The sequence below is a fragment of the Vombatus ursinus genome, unplaced genomic scaffold (assembly GCF_900497805.2).
Source record: "Vombatus ursinus unplaced genomic scaffold, bare-nosed wombat genome assembly UNPS02014778.1, whole genome shotgun sequence".
In the NCBI taxonomy this organism is placed as follows: Eukaryota; Metazoa; Chordata; class Mammalia; order Diprotodontia; family Vombatidae; genus Vombatus; species Vombatus ursinus.
Window position 1 is genome coordinate 29,932,732 of NW_020954556.1, and position 17,180 is coordinate 29,949,911.

At 38.0% G+C, this 17,180-nt stretch overlaps 1 protein-coding gene across 2 annotated transcripts in view; it reads left to right on the plus strand.

Moving 5' to 3' along the window:
- The window catches only part of PUS10 (pseudouridine synthase 10), an 81,858-nt gene extending 69,729 nt beyond the window's left edge, over nt 1-12,129 (plus strand). For both annotated transcript variants that reach the window (XM_027865182.1, XM_027865183.1), the window contains exons 16-18: nt 4,943-5,085; nt 9,145-9,244; nt 11,112-12,129. In XM_027865182.1, coding sequence (XP_027720983.1) covers nt 4,943-5,085; nt 9,145-9,244; nt 11,112-11,150 — 282 coding nt within the window. In that variant the 3' untranslated portion in view covers nt 11,151-12,129. The remainder of the gene's footprint in view (nt 1-4,942; nt 5,086-9,144; nt 9,245-11,111) is intronic.
- Nucleotides 12,130-17,180: the final 5,051 nt, after the last annotated feature.

The following is a 17,180-nucleotide window of genomic DNA, read 5'->3' on the forward strand; positions in this document are numbered from 1 at the left end:
AAGTGGAAATACTTTCAAAGTAGGAGACTAGAGAGATTCTAAATTTCCCACTCAGTCTGTCAGTTGGTCAGACTTTCAAAGAGGTTTATGGCAAGCATTTTAGACAACTTGTCTGTCTAGTTATAAATACCATGTTTACTGGGAATTTCCACTCCCCTCCCCCATTCCTTTGATTAGTAAAATGAAGATTCCCTGGTAGTTCTGCCATTTGAAATGTAGTTTCCCTCCTTTCTGGTAGATTGCCATGTGTGGTGCTCCCCTGTAAGCCTCTGAAAGCTGAATCGGAGTACTAAGACATGAAAGATGCTAATTCAGTTATTTCTTGAAGGTTTTTTAGTGAAATTTATTTTTCTCTTTTCAATTCTCTTTGAATATTCTTACTGAGAGACAAATAGACCAAACAAGATTTTATAAGGAGAACAAGGGGATGGAAAGTTAGTAACACCAGCAAAATTATTTCTCTTAAGTTCAACCAACATTTATTAAGCTTATACTATTTGTAATTGATTGGTGATGGATGTACAAAGATTAAAAAATGGTACTGTTTCCTATTTTTAAAGAGTTTGCTAAAAAGGTATTAATTATGATGCAAAGGAGAAAGTGATAAGTACAAAGGAAACATGTTGTACAAGGAGCACTAGACTTGGAATCAGAACCTGGATTCAGATTTTGTCATTGCTACTTATTAATTATGGGCAGCGATGTGGTGCAGTGGATAGGTGCTGGGGCTGAAGTCAGGAGGACTCATCTATGTGAGTTCAAATCTAACCTCACACACTTACTAGCTGTGTGACCCTGGGCAAGTCACTTAAACCTGTTTGCCTCAGTTTCCTCATTTTAAAATGAGCTAGAGAAGGAAATGGCAAACCACTCTTAATATCTTTGCCAAGAAAACCCCAAATGGGGTCACAAAGAGCCAGACCCAACTGAAGACTGAACAGCAACATTTATTAGTTACCTGTGTGAACCTGGGTGGAGCTTAATTCAATTATATAATGAGAGGATTAGATAACATTATTTCTGAGGACCTTTCTACCTCTGCATCTATGAATTCGTGAAGTCAAGATGAAAGAAAAGAGAAATAAGAGGTTTTGAAAAGGGGAAAGATCACTTGTGGCATGAGATTTATCTTTCTAAGGACAAATTTAAGCAATTAGGCACATTTTAGATGTTACAGCTGTTTTCTAATTTTAGGATGACAGATAAATTTACAGACATTTTTTAGATTCCCAAATAAATTTCTAAACCTCATGTCATTCCCTCACAATGTGCAAATCTGTCAGGTTATCATGGGAAAATGCAGTTTTATTTCAAAAAACCTTCAAAGTTTGAAAGTAAAAGTTCTGTTTCTATAGTATTAATAGGAGAATAATTTGGAAAGGACTATTTTTGTAGCAATAAAATACTAGAAAGGTCATCATAATTTCAGAGCAGAGGCAAATGAAATTTGTTGCCTCTTTCTTCATCTTATATTTCCTTACAACATGCAAAAAGAAACAAAAGAATAGTCATTCCCTTCCATCTGCTAAGGGAAAACAATGTAAAAGAGGTATAAATAAATCATAATGTGTGTTATAGTGATATGGTAAGAGTAGGTGGGGGCAACAGCGTCACAAATAGCTTGTTCACCTCTGCAAAATTCCTGAAATGTTGCAAGTCACAGGAAGTAAAGAGAAAACAACACTTGCAAGGACACAGGCATTTTCAAAAGACACTTATCAGGGGGCAACTAGGTGTCAGAAGTGGATAGAGCACCAGCCCAGGAGTCAGAAGGAGGACCTGAGTTCAAATGTGTGACTCTGGGCAAGGCACTTACGCCTGATTGCCTCAAAAAAAACCCACTTATCTCCGTGGGAATGACTCCCAAATCTTTATGTCTGGTCCTCGTTTTTCTCCAGTTTCTAATCACCATCTGCGTGTTTGACATTTCAGACTGGGTATATCAAAGGCATTTCAAACTCAGCATGTCCAAAACTGAACTCATCCTTCTGCTCACCACTCACCCCAGTACCCTATCCCCATCTATACTTTTCTGTTTCTGTTGAAGGCACCACCATTCTTTCTGCCGCCTGGTTTCACAGCTTGATGTCATGCTGGACTCCCGTCACTCATCCAGTCAGTTGTCACATCTTGCTATTTCTGCCTCCACAACAAACATCTCTTGCATCTATCCCCTTCGCTCTACTCATACAGCTACTCCTCTTGTTCAGCCCTGCAGTCAGCTGATGTCTGGGTTCTTGCAATAGCCTTCTAACTGGCTTCCTACCTCAAGTCATTCTCAACACAGCTGCTGAAGTGATTTTCCTGAAACACTGGTCTGTCGATGTCACTCCCCTAAACTCCACTGGCTCCCTATTGCCTCCAGGATAAAATGTGAACCTCTTTTTGGCATTTAAAGGTGTTAACCACCTGGCCCCAACTTTTCCTGTTTTATATATTCTGCACCTTCACAGCACTCTCCTGTCCAGCCAAGTTGTTCTTGCTCTTCCCCACATACAGCACTCGTTGTCTTCTCTCTCTTGATCTACTGGCTGCCCCCTTGTCTGGAATGACCTTCTTCCTTGTCTTTGCCTCTTAGAATTCCTTATTTCCTTCAGAACTCAGCTCATGCACAACTTCCTACGTGAACCTGTTCCTGAACCCCTCTGTTAGCACATCTCCCCCAAAATTATCATTTGTGCATGTGTGTATGTGTGTCCACATCTCCCCTGATAGACTACACACACACACACACACACACACACACACACTCTCACACACTCTCTCTCTCTCTCTCTCTCTCTCTCTCTCTCTCTCTCTCTTTGTGGGCCAGTCCTGTTTTCATTTTTGTCTTCACATTCCTAGCACACCTACTCAGGACCTGACACGTAATGGGTACTTAGTAATTGCTGTTGATTGACTGATGCCATACTTCTATGTAATCCCAAATAGTCAATTGAACATATTAAGGTTTTTTTTTTAAATAGTAGTCTTCATTGAGATATCCCAGAATGCTTCAGAAATGACTAATTCTTCTGAAGCAGCTGCCTTCCTCCAAGTATGGTAGTGTTAGAACTGGTTCTCCTTTGCTATTGGGCATACCTTGATTGAGTTCTTTTCTGAGTATGGCCTTGGGCACTTCCTGAACCCATAATTCTATTTCCTGAAGAAATTACACCAAGGGGCTTACTAAGGGGAAGACTTGTCAGAATTAGTGAAAATTCGAATTTTTTTTTAAAGAAGTATAATAAGTACTCTGAACTAGGTTACTACATGTCTCTTAACAGAAAACATTAGTTTATACAGTATGAGGGGTTCTTTTGCAATTACATAGTTTGTGTATAATTAATACCACTAAGGTATTTGAAAATGATCCTCTTAACAAGGAGACAGTGGATATAGTAGGAGGACGTTCTGTATCAAAGTCAGAAGACCTGTTCCAGTTCAGTCCCAGTTCTGAGGTTAATTTATCCTGTTTATGACCTTGCACAAGTTACTTGATCTCTTTAGGCCTACTTTTCCCATTTGTAAAATGAGAGGGACTATGTGATCTCTAGGATTTCTTTTAATTCTGAAGTATTTTTTATGAATTCTAAGTACCTAGGCAACCTCATTAAAATTTTAGTTATGTTACCAATTTCCTTGGTAAAGTCTTTTCTTCACAAATAAGTTTAAGCCAACTTTACCCTTTCTAACTTATCACAAATTCTGAATAGTAAGGTTTTTATCCATGATATTGTCCATAAATTTAGCATTTTTCATTTTCAAAATAAGTCAAAATTTATTGATCTTTCAGGGTTTTCTTTAGTGAGATGACAGCATTCTCTTTTCTAGAAATAATGAATTGAGGGGCCTCTAGTTGGTGCAGTGGATAGAGCTCTGGCCTTGGAGTCAGGAGGACCTGAGTGCAAATCTGGCCTCACACGCTTGACACTTTCTCGCTGTGTGACCCTGGGCAAGTCACTTAACCCCGATTGCCTCACCAAAAAGCAAAAAGAAAAAAGGAAATAATGAATTGAGGGATTTGTTTAGGACCACAAAAAGTATACAAGACCCAGAATTCAATCTGTCATGTTGAACAACAAAATATCTATCCAGAAGAGAAATACATAAAAAGTGTGTGCCTCATTGCTCTCTCCATTTACTTATCCAAAAATGTTCCCCATCAGAATCAGACTTTTGGTTAGTCCACACAAGTGAGAACATTGTTTCTAAAGAATGCTTTCCCTTAAATGAGATGAGAAAGGAATTGTGGCATTCGTCAGATAATTGTCATCTTAGAAAGATTTAAGGTCCTTAAGGGTATGAAATTCAGGACAGGTAAATTTCAGTGGGAAAAGGCCACTTAGCATCGTGGATCAGGAGTGTGGCTTTGAAGTCAGGAGGTGCTCATGAAGTACTGCCTCTGACACTGATTGGCTGTGTAATCTTCGGCCAGTCACCTAGCCTCTTGGTGCCTGTGTGTTAGAGGAATTGCTGATTGAGCAATGAAATCACAGTTTGGGCCCCCACAAAAGTTTTAGTGACAGTTAGGCGAACCATGCTTCACTAATGGGTGTTTTAAGTCCAAGGAGAGCAAGCCCTACTTAGAGTGATGGAACCCACCCTTTTGGTTGGGTAAGGGTATGGCGGGAAGTAAGGCAGACCAAAGAGGGAAAGATTCAGTCTGTCTGCTGGTTTTGTCCGGTGTCAGCCCTAACTCCATGATTTGTGTAGTGTTTGGGAGGCAGGCAGGATAGCGAAATAGAGAGAATGGAGGGCTTAGTCAGGAGACATTGATTCCAATCAGACCGTAGACACTTAGAAGTTGTGAAATTATGAACAAACCACTTAACCCCTAATATTTTGTTTCCTCATCTGTAAAATTGGGGTAACACTTGTACTATCTACCTGCCTTAATATGAGGGAAGTGTTTTGTAGTCGTTAAAGCACAGTATAATTGTATTGTTATTTACTCCTTCAGGACTTACAGATCAACCAGAAAACACCACTTCGGGTTCTTCACCGAAGACCTTTAGCTGTAAGAACTCGTATCATTCACACCATGGAAACACACTATATAGATGAGCATCATTTTCGTCTCCATTTGAAGACTCAGGCAGGAACGTATCCTTTCACTTTTCAGTATACCAGATGTTCTAACCAAAATGATTTTGGTGTAAGGAGTACTATACTAGCAAAAACATTTACTTTGGGTGGGAGGTATTGTGGGAAGAATTATGTTAAAGAGTGGTATTTTTTCTTCCTCATCTCCCTCAGCTTCCCTGCAGATGTTCACATTGCCATTTTTAACCAAAGTTGCTAGTCCTTGTATCTTCAAAGTTACATTTGTTTTTTATAATTAAAACAGCTAGATCCATGCTCTAGTAGTAATCATATGTTATGTGCTTATTAGTTGAGCCTTTGGTTAAGTTGCGGAAAGCCTTTTCTACTAAGAATCACAAATCCACTGTCATATTTAGGTTCTTTGAGCATTTTAAAAAACTTGCTCCAAAATGAATGATACTGCTTTGCATTTTAATTTTTCTTTGTGTTTAGCAATTGAAGTTGGGAGCCAGAGGGGACTGTAATGTTTTATATGTGACCTTATTAAAAAGATCCTTGGCTGCATCAATTCTTTAAGCCACACACTGTTTTCTATAGTAGAGATACAAATACATTATATTGGGAATTAAAAAAGGTAAGAGATTCAAAACTAAAGCTGATATCGTTTTACAATTGAATAATATCTAATAATTATAGAAATTTCTAAAATAATTATGTTTGAAAAGAATGCCATACCGGTTTCATATTGGGTTGTTAATCAGAGTTAGTTACCCTTTACTTTAAACATGGACTTGAAAGGTCCCTGCTTTTTTTAGATTGCTTAACACTTGTTTTGGGTTCAAGGTATTAAATTAATAGACTGTTGGTGGGCAAAGTACTGGAGCATCTAAATGTAAAATTGCAGTGCTGTTAGGTAAGTATTCTGAAAATGGGGTTGATTCTGAACTTCTTTTCCCATAGAAATATTCCTCACACTTTGATCCTCTGCCCATAAACCTTGGCCTTCATTGCATAGAGCCAGATTCCTTGTCTGCGCAGTTTAGCTTTTATACTATCTGGGATCCCACTGCTGGGATCCTCTCTGTACGGTATAAGATAAAGAATTTCCTAGTTTTGTAATCTAATTGTTCTCTTTTACTGTATTCACGTTCCCAAGCCCTCAGAGAATGAATGGTCTTGGTCTAATGGTCTTGGTCTTGTACTAGATACTAGAAGATTTCTAAATTCCCTTCTCGCTTGAACATTCTATGAGTTCTAAGCTCTAGCGTGTCCTTAATTGAAGCATTTTCACTTTGGCTTAATCCATACATGGATTATTCCAAATAGCAGAATAAGTGATGAAGGAAAAGGAATGGAAAATAATGGTTATTTTTCTAACACATTAATGTGGCTTTTCCACAAGAATGAACTAGAATCTTGGTTCTCTCTTTACTGAAGTTATACCTGAACCTTTTGTACTATTCTGTGGGCCTTGGCCCTCCCTTACTCTCCATGTCATCTGACAGGAGAGGCTGTCCTAAAGGAAAGTAAAAAATAGGGGCAGCTAGGTGGTGCAGTGGATAGAACATCAACCCTGGAGTCACGAGGACCTGAGTTCAAATTCAGCCTTGTACACTTAGTAGCTCTGTGATTGGTTGAGTCACTTAACCCAGATTGCCTCCCAATAAATGAATGAATGAATGAATAGAAAGTAAAAATTATAGAACTAGGGGGAATAAAGATACTGTTGTTTAGTCAAAACACTTCTCAAATATATGGTATGAGGAAAAGGGAAGATAACAATAGAATATATTCATTAAGGGTGTATTCTCGACAAAAATAGAAATCTTTTTCTTCTCTATAAAAACTACAACTTTATCACATCTGGGGACACCATTTCACATTTAATGTTCAGTTTATAGTAAGCATATTTGGGGAAAATACATTGTAAGCATATAGGAAAAGTGATCATAAAATCATAGGATTAACTGTGTACCAGCTGGGATTTATCAAGAACCAGTCACACCATAATAACTTCATTTCCCTTTCTGGCACTGGCAAAAGTTTCTGTCCGAGCATTTCTAGGCATATGAAGCTGACTGTCGGGAGGAGGTCATTGTAGATTGTAGGTTTTCTTTAGATATTTTCAAATGCCGTGCTGAAATCCTGATATACCAGGCCCTTCACAGTACCCTTATGGACCAGAGGAAAAATGGAGGCTAGAGAATATGGGCAGATTTAGACCTAGTTGAAGAACCTGATCCAAAGAGTGGTAATTCGTGGAGTAGTGTCAGCCCAAAGGGATGGTTTTGGCAGTTGCCCTAGGCAGGCATCTGTCTTTTGCCTTTTTTCTCTTCGCAGGTAGATCAGTGATTGGAAGGCTTCTGTTTCCTTACTCCTTTATTCTCATCTTACTCAGTAATCCAGTGACTTGACCTTGCTGTTCCTCCCACAAGACAATCTGTCTTCCAACTCTGTGCATCTTCACTGGCTAGCCTACATGCCTGGGATGCTCTCCCTCCTCAGTCTTTCTCCTGGCTTCCCTGGGTTCCTTCAAGTCTCAAATAAAGGCTCAACTTCTGCAAGAAGGCTTTCCCAACCTTCCTTAATCTTAGTGCCTTCTCTCTAGGATTATCTACAGTTTATCCTCTATGTCTTGTTTTACATAGCTGTTTGCAGGTCATCTCCTACTCTGAGCCCTTGAGAGCAGGGACCATTTTTTTGCTTTTCCTTATCCCCAGCATTTAGCACAATAACTGGCACATAGTAGTGCTTAATAAATGCTTGTGAATTGCCTCGAGGGATAGGCAACTCTTTGAATTATAAAATTGGAATCCAAAAACATCTCAGCAGGTTAGAGCAGTGGACCAAAACTATTAAGGTGGCTTTTAATAAGAGATGAATTTAAAGTGCTTTATGGGGTTAAAAAACTGAGCTGACCGTGTTGGAAGAGATGGCACTAGCCAGAGACTGTGTGAAAAACCCTGAGGGTTTATTGCATTGCAGACTCAGTATAAATCATGAATGGGGTATGCAGTGAAAAAAGCTAATGTAATCTCTGGCTATTGTAATAGAAGCATAGGGTCCAGAATATGAAGGTAGTCTGTCTGCTAGATTCCATCTAGAAAGTTGTACGCACTTCAAGATATTAACAAGGGCATTGCCAGAGTAGGGTCAGGAGAATGGTGCGAGGACAGGAAGCCATATGATAAAAGGATCAGTTGAAGGAATTTGGGGTGTTTAGCCCAAAGAAGACTAATCTTGGGGAAGTGGGAATGGTAGATTGATATTTGAATGGCTGTCTTATGGAGGAGGGATTAGATTTATTGACTTGGTCCAGAGACCATAATTAGAAACAGTGGGTAGAAGCTGCGGAATGACAGATTAGAGCTTTTTCTAAGGAAACCAAAGGTCTCCGGAGGTGGAGATGTGCTGCCTCCGAGGAGGTCCTGAGTTTCTTTTCACTGGAGGTGTAGGCTTGATGACCCAGGGTCATCCAGGGAGGGTGTAGAGAGGATTCTTTCTCCTGGTATAAGGTAGACTGGAAGACCTCTGAGATCCGTTCTAGCCCAGATTGCGTGGTCCTGATGTGTGGAATAACATGACTCGATGAAGTTTAACTGCGCATGTTGCTTCTGCAGGATTTTCATCAATTTTGAATTGTTATCTTCTTTATCCTCATGTGGTTTACATGTAAATTCGTAGGGGCTCGACCTGCCCAGCCCAACTCGTAAGAAAGGTTTCTAGGCACGTGAAGCTCACTGTCAGGATCTGCTGCCTGAAAGTTGGCCAGCTGTCATTGTCGATCCTTTAGGGCCAAAAGAGATGGGTACGTTGATTTTATAGTTGTGAAGATAAGTAAGTATTAAGAAAAAAAATCATATTTGTGCTGATAGGTGATGAGACTTTGCCTAGAAAAAGTGTGAGATAGCAAGCCCCTTTAGCCCCTGGATTGCTGGTTCTTGAGGCTGGTTTTCTGTGGCTTATTTTGTAAGACATGCATCAGGTGACATGGCTCGGAAACTGATTTTCTTTTATAGTATTTCTGCTTTTGTGTTTATCATTTCCTTTTCACCTGTCGAATCTCAGCAAACAGCTTGTACCACTTGACCAAACTTATTTTTCCTTAAATAAACCCAGTTATATTAAAGAGTTTGTGCATGGAGACTTTGGGAGAACTAAGCCAAATATTGGTTCCCTGATGAATGGGACAGCTGATATTCTGGAGCTGGATGTAGAGGTAAATTGCTTATCGTGCATCTTATACTGAAATTAGCCAAGAATAACCTTTCTTATATGGGACCTATTAACACTAAGCCTGGGGCATTAAAAGGATTGAAAAAAGATCACATTGATTTCTACAGTAGTCAAACGTGTAGTCAGCAGTCAAAAATTCCACACCGAGAACAAGAACAGTGTCAGGGATGGACTATCTGCTGAATTTTGGCAAAATAAAAATATACTCATTCTCATTTAAATGCTCTTTCCCAGAGATATCAGACGTAAGCTTGAAGCCAGGCAGGGAAACTAAAATGAAAAAAGGATTTAATTTGCTCAAAGCCTAAAGGGCTTAAATCGTGTGAGAATGTATTTATGGCTTCCCTAGCTTTTATATTCAGAGATACAGAATTCGGGTCAAATGGGGGCAGAGCTGAGGAGGAGAAAACAGAATTCTGACTTATAGCACCATTCTGCTCAAGAGAAAAGTCAGGAAAAAGAACTTTGGTAATACATAGTAGAGAGAACATAGTGTTCATTGGTTACTGTGGCATCTTAGTGGATAATTTTCTTATACATTTGATTTTTTAAAAGACCCGGGCCAGTGGCTGTTGATGACATCAGAGAGTGTCTGCAAGGTGTTGATTTTATCTTACTGATGTTATCCATAGGCAAGCTATAACTTCTCTGAAGAGAAAACCCCAAACATATATTTTCTGACCTAAATTCTTCAAACAACTGCAAAAGCTGTTAAAACCCTTATCAGCCAGGCCTTTAAATATACCAGAAAACAAACTTGGAATTATTTTAGGAAGACTTGTTCTTATTTTTAAATAATTAGGGTTCAGTAAGAACCTCAGAATAGGAATGGAGTGGGAGTATACGTGTTCTTATTTTCTTCAGAGAGAAATGAGAAGTGATAAAATTTAATGGATTAGCCGAAAAGGAGAAAGAGGAGCCACTAATAGGTGGAAGCCAGTCCTAGGAAAAGTGGCAGGCAGATAAATATTTTCTTGGGCTTATGGATTTTTAGTATCTTTTTACAAAGCTGCCTTAAGTCTGAAAGAAGATATGTTGACTTCATCTTGAGACCCCATATTCAAATTGAATGTAAACAGTGATTGAATATAGTACCTTTGGATTCTATATTATTATTCTTTTATTACTAGCAAGAAAAGTGAAGCACTTTTGGTATGTGTCCTTGTCAGAACGGAACTGTCAGAGTCATCAAAGTTGCTTTTTTTAAAATGGTGATTTCATATCAGGCCCCAAGCCACTGTTCCCTTGTTCGTGTATCTTTTACAAATGTCAGTAAGTCAAATTTTCAAGTGCAGATGCAGTTTGTCTTACCAGTTTTTTAAAAGCTAGTAGCAATTTGCAGTTTTAGCGATACTAAGGAACTCAAAATATTTAAGCAATCTACTTGTACAAATTCCCAAATATGTGGACATCTTTGCCTGATGCTTTCAAACATTTGAGACAGCCAGAACTAAAAAATCAGCTTCTTGGATAAAAAAAGAACTGCTCACATATTTTTTAAAGGAATTAACCAATAGATGAGCTAAACTAATCTCACTATTACTAAAATTTAATTTCTGAATGTGGTATTTTTACCCCCCTACCCCAACCTAAAGCTCTCATCTCTTTTATGAAGTGGCACAGTTAGTAAGGAGAATATTTTTGCTGCTAGGTCTGATTGGTTCAGGGAGGTTCTAAGGCACAGAGTTCTGAAAAATCAGCCATTAAATTGTCATGTAAAATTGTGGCCTTTACCAGCTCTTTTCTTCAAGTGAGATTTCTTCCTTGCTGTATTATGTTATTATTGTTAATGAATGCTAAATAATATATTGATGTTCAGTTTTAATGACATTAGTTTCTCCCCCTTCCAGTCTGTCGATGTTGACTGGCCACCCGCTCTGAACGATTAACTTTCAAGATGAGAATCAGAAGAACAGCTTTGTTATTATCCGGCAGAAGACGTCTGTTCTGTTTACATAGTAGAGACTGCAAGATAACTTCTTTTTTCTCCCTAAAGTGTCTTTAAGACTTACTTGGATCACATTGATCTGAACAATTTTCTAATCATTAGCATTTATTCATCTAACTTGCATTTTTTTAGACAGTAAGTTGGTCTGAGGATATTTTAGTGTGGTTTTTCTTTTCACCCATCTATGAAATAGTAACTGATAATGCTTTTTCTCCACTTCTTTCATTTTGAGAGGGATGTAGGCTACAAGATACATATGCTGACATTTAACAGACCCACAATTCATTATTCCTGGAGAAATGAAATTTTCTTCAGTGGATGACATGTTCCTTTTGTATTCCGAATCAAAAAATTTCTCTGCTCTTTGAAATAAGTCAGCTCTAAGCTATACATAGGCTTATGAAACATATTATGAAAGGAAGGAAGGTGATGTAGGGGATTGAGTGCTGGATGTGGAGTCAGGAAGATGTGAGTTCAAATCCATTCTCAGACCTTTACTAGTAGGACCCTAAGCAAGTATCTTAAACTCTCAGCCTGAGTTTCCAAATAGGAATAATAAGAGCACCTACCACTCTGGGTTGTTGTGAGGATAGAAGGAGATAACATATGTAAAATGTTGGGCAAACCTTAAAGCATTATGTAAATCTTAGCTTTTATTTTCATCAGATAAACATTCCACGAAGTACAAAGCTAATCTCAGCTAATTGGTTTTTTAAAGAATTATTTGTTAATATTAATATAATGTGCTGTTTAGCACTCATTTTACTAACTACCCTATTAACCTGGCATTGCTATCATTTTTTTTTCCTGTGAAAGAAAAACAAAGACTCATGAGTAATGATACATGTATGTAGTATGTACAGTGGACTTTCAAGATATTTTAAATAAAAAAGGTTGAGGGCAGCCTGGATTTCTGAAAATTGTTTGAAAAGTTAAGTGATATATAAATGTAAGATCATATTTATTATTTAAGCACTGTCATCTGTAGTATCTTATTTGATCCCTACAATAATCCTACAGAGTAGGTGGTTTTATTCTCATTACTGGGTATCACACTGTTGACTCATTTTGAGCTTGTAGTCCACTAAACCCCAAGCTTCTTTTCAGACAAACTACTGTCTACTCTGCCTCCCCATTTATTCTTCCAGGTCCTGAAATCAGGAACACAGGCTTTCCAGTATATTGGATTAGCAGCCAAAGCAACACAGTAGAAGTTACTGTAGAGCCAGAACTGAACAAGAACCCCCAAAGTATCCAAGGATAGAGAAGAAGCAGGGAAGCATAGTGGACCTGCTGAAGAGGCAGGAGAGACTTGGGTTCCAGTCTCAGGTCTGATGCTTCCTATTTGTGTGACCTTTCTGACAAAGTGCTATTGCTGAAGTGCACGTTTGCCTTTATCTCTGCACTGCTCTACAAATTTCTGTGGCTCCTTATTTCCTTTAGAATCAAATACAAACTCTTTAATTGGTATTTCTATGATTCTGGTTTTGTTATACATTATTCCCCTTCTGAACTCTTTGGTCTGGCTGAACTGACCCATTTGCTTAGAATCCTGTTATCTCTTAGAATCCTTAGTTTCCTCCAAAATTCTTACACACCACCTGTGTGAAATCTTTCCTGATTCCCTAGTGCACTTCCCTCCCCTGCTTATCCCCCCCATTACCCTTTACTTTTTATGATACATCTCAAGGATGTAAACTCCTTGGAATCGGGACTCTCTGTATCTCTCAGAGCTTGGTACCAGATGGTGGGGCTTGATAAAGGCTTTTTATTAATAGATATTACTTGAAATAGTTCTAGAAATGCTAACAATTGCCATCAGACAGGAAGAAGAAATTAAAGGCTTAAATATCCTCAAGTGCCTAATCCCTACTTACAGATGATTTGATCTTAGCCTCAGAGCATTGGTCAAGAAAGTAATCAAAATAGCTTCAATAAATCATCACAGACTGACCTAAGAGGGAAACTTTCTGTTGGCATAGCAGTTCATTTGTTATTGCTGTCTCTGGCCTAGCATGTTCCCTAAGTAAACTTCTTGATATATGCTGATGTGTTAGCTGTATATTTACCCTGATACCCTCCCTTCTTTTTTTTATTTTTTTTTAAATTTTTAAATTTTTTATTTTTTTTTGCTTAGGCAGTTGGGGTTAAGTGACTTGCCCAGGGTCACACAGCTAGTGTCAAGTGTTTGGTCTGAGGCCAGATTTGAACTCAGGTCCTCTCGACTTCAGGGCCAGTGCTCTATCCACAATACCCTCCCTTCTTTGACCAATTCTTCTGTTGTCCTCCCAAAACTTCCTTCCAGCTCTTCTCTCCCACCCACAACATAGCCACTCCTGTATTTGGTGAAGTTAGCCTATTCTCCTCTCTCCTTTTAAGCAGGGTGGTATACTGGGAAAAGGGTGGAATTTGGAATCAGGAAAGATTTGGGTTTGAACTCTGAAAGGGCAGAGGTTGGAAAAATGAATGGGGAGTTGCAAATTTAGGCTTCGTATATTAAAAAACTAGCAACAAGAACAAAAAAACTAGTCTTAAGAATTAAAGCTGTCCTAAGGTAGAGCAGGAAGCCTGCCTCTGGAGGTATGAAATATGCCCCTCCTCAAAGTCAACAGGCACTTCTTAAGTACCTACTCTATCTCAAGGGGCTCCTGGACGCCTTCAAGGTAGGACTGAATAATGACTTGTCAGGGATGTTATAGAGAGGATTCTGGTTCAGGAATAGGTTAGGCTAGCTCAAGAGGCCCTTCTAATTCTATAATTCTGAGTCTTGTCTCTGGTACTTGCTGACTGTGTCTCCTAACCTCTGACCTTCCCTTTCCTCATCTGAAAAAAAAAACAAAAACCCAACACCCTGCAGTACCCACCTTGAACAGTTATTGTAAAGATCAAATAAGATAAAGTTTGGACTGTGCTTCAAAGCTTTAAAGTGCTGTCTAAATTTCAGTTGTGATCATTATTCTTGTTGCTGCTGTTAATGACAGAATTTCCTGTGGCACTGAGAACTTCCTGGAAATACTTTGCACAAAATGCTTTTTTTTTTCCAATGAATTTTATTAGCATTCTTTCTTCTTTAAAGCTAATATTAAGCTACCGTCATCAACACAATGGCCAACCATGATTCTAGAGGTACCAGGATGACACATGCCACTCAGGTCTTAACAGAGGGGTGATGATCTCAGATCAGGACACATTTTTTGGACATGGCCAGTGCAGGAATTAATTTTGCTTGATTATCCTTACTCGGTTTCTTTGTTGTTTTGTTTTGTTTTGTTTTCCCCCCTCAGTGAGAGGGAAGTGAAGTTATCCAGAGCAATTTTTGGAAAACATATCTCACACTACTACAGAACTCAGTCAATCAGGAGGATATAAAGTGGATCAAAATAGTATGAATACATTTTAGCTTGCTGTATGTGTGGGATGTTTTCCCCATGTTCCTTAGGAAGAAGGTCTGAGACAGAACAGAAAAGGAGGGTGAGTGGGGAGGTTGTAGGCATGAACAGATGACTGAAGTTTTAGAAAAATCCAGCCTTGGAGGACACAAGTTCCAGATCTCAGATAATTACGTCTCACAGTAATCCTGGGCAACATTCTGGGAATTGCTCGGGAGGATTCCCATAAGAGTAACAGAAATATTTGGGGAGCTCTCATGATAGAGGCCTTGGCAAGCATGAGATTTCTGATTGGCACAGCTCTGAGCCACCAGGGTTTTCTGGGGGAATCATAGTGCTTACAAGCCAAAGGACCCACAGTTCAGGAGTGAATGTAATTAGTGGCAAGTGCTAAAAAATTTGTGAGAATGGGTAAGTGGGTCCACATCAAGGAGAGACCCTGATGAAGTGCTTTAAGAAAACTGGAGGCTAGAAAGAACACTCTCAGCTCTCACCTCAATATTATGAAGAGGGTATCACAAAGAGAATTCCACAAACATTAAATAAGCAACTCCTCAAAAACTGTCAAAATAGTTGCCAGTCTGTAGTAGAGTAGACCTCTTAGTTTTGTTTATAAAATCAAGAAATTAAGAATTTAAACAAACGTGCTTAATAAAATATATTATTGATAACAGATGTTAGCCATTTTGAGGGAAAATAATTATGGTCAGTATTATGGGGGGGAATAATTTTTTTTAAAGAGGCTGTTACTTGAGGAAAAGGAATTATTGATGGGTCATTGAGAGAGTAAGTGGTTTCTCTGCTATGGTCTGTCAGTGTTGATTGGCCAACTGCTTGGATGTTTAATGTTCAAGATGGGAAACGGAAGAGTGTTGACTAGATTTCATAGTGAGCAAATCATACCTTCAAATTTCACTTTTAAGGGCATTTTCCATTGTAATTTCCTTTGTCCTGATTCGACTATTGAAACTTATTTTAGAACACATGTGACTTTTACAGTGCTGAATTAGTCACTTTTTCCCAGCTCTGCAACAAAACATGGTTCATAGATACTAAAAATTAAGTTCATATTTCCTTTAGAAAGTGAGAGTACATTAACTGAGACTTTTGCTTTAGCTGGATATAACAATTTAAAATTTTACCCTTACCACTCAAAATTTTAATAACTTTCACAGCCTAAAAGGGAAAAAATAGAAAAGAGTTTTTGATATAAAGATAGGAACTTGATTATTGAATGTTGATTATTTTCTAAGGAAAACTTGATACAATTTTCAAATCTTTCATAAGATTAAAAAAGTTTGCAAAATTGTATACATCAGCTCAGCATGGGGCCCCAGAAATGGAAGAAAGTAACCCTTGAGCAGATGATCAGAAGGGACCTCAAATATTTTTAATTACCTAGAAATTTGAGTAAAGAATAAACAGTAACATAAAATATCACATTTTTGCCAATACTTATATGTAAAATGACCATAGTTAAGGCAGAGACTGTTAAATAAGTTTTCCCAGGTTTATTTCATATGCAAGACTGGGAACAGGGAGAATGAAATTCACTTTAATTTTTGCCCATAAAAGCAAATTTGAAGAGAGCACATTTAGAAAACTGTTTTGTAATATCCTTTATGAATTTGTTTAAATTAACAGATTTTAAATAAAATGTTCATAGTTCTTTGGAGCTCTGCACTTATGTAGTATCATTTTTGTTATGTGACTGATTATCTGAAATACACTTTGTGACTTAGCTTTTAGAAAATGGCGAGGTAAAAATTACATAAAAATTTTAAAATCATAACACTGAAAGGCAATTTCACTTTAATAGCCTTTCTGTGTTTAAATGTTACGTCAAATTCAATAATAGGAATAGGGATCTGTCCTTTCTTTGGGTCAGGAAACTTCCAGATGAGAAGACTCCCCCTACCAATGCAAGTTAGCACCTTTTCTGCAAATATAGCCTTAGAGAATTTGCCTGTTTAGTTACAGAATTCTTAAATTCTGAATTAATCCTAAGTTTCTTTTATCACAAGAGTACCATGCAACATCTGAATTTTTCTTGGAGACCAGTTAAGACAACAGGATTATAATTATTTTCAAATTGTGTAATTAGAAGTATGCCAAAGAATGAATTATAGGCTAATATCAATAAAAGTTCATTTCGGTGAATAAAGCTTAAAATTAAAATCTAAAATTATCAGTATTTTTTTTTTTAAGTTTATGGTTCATTAGCAATCCACAAGTCTTTACCTAGCACCTATATGCAAAGAATCCTGCTAGGTACAAATGAATATAATAAGATGAGGTCTATGCTCCAAGAGTTTGTAATCTAGTAGAAATATATGTACGTAAACAGAAATGCAAAGTATAGAATTCAGAAAAGAGATGCTGTCATTCAGTGAGATTTCTTTTGAAGCGAATAGTATCAGAGAAGGAAAGAAGATAAAATCACCACAGGTTATGGTGAAGACTGTATCTAGAATTCATGTTTTCCCACGTTGTAAAACCGAAAGCTGATTGTGGCCACTAGCAAAGCATTTATTAAGCCAGCTCCCTGCTAAAATCTTGGGATTCGATGGAGTAAGTTTATG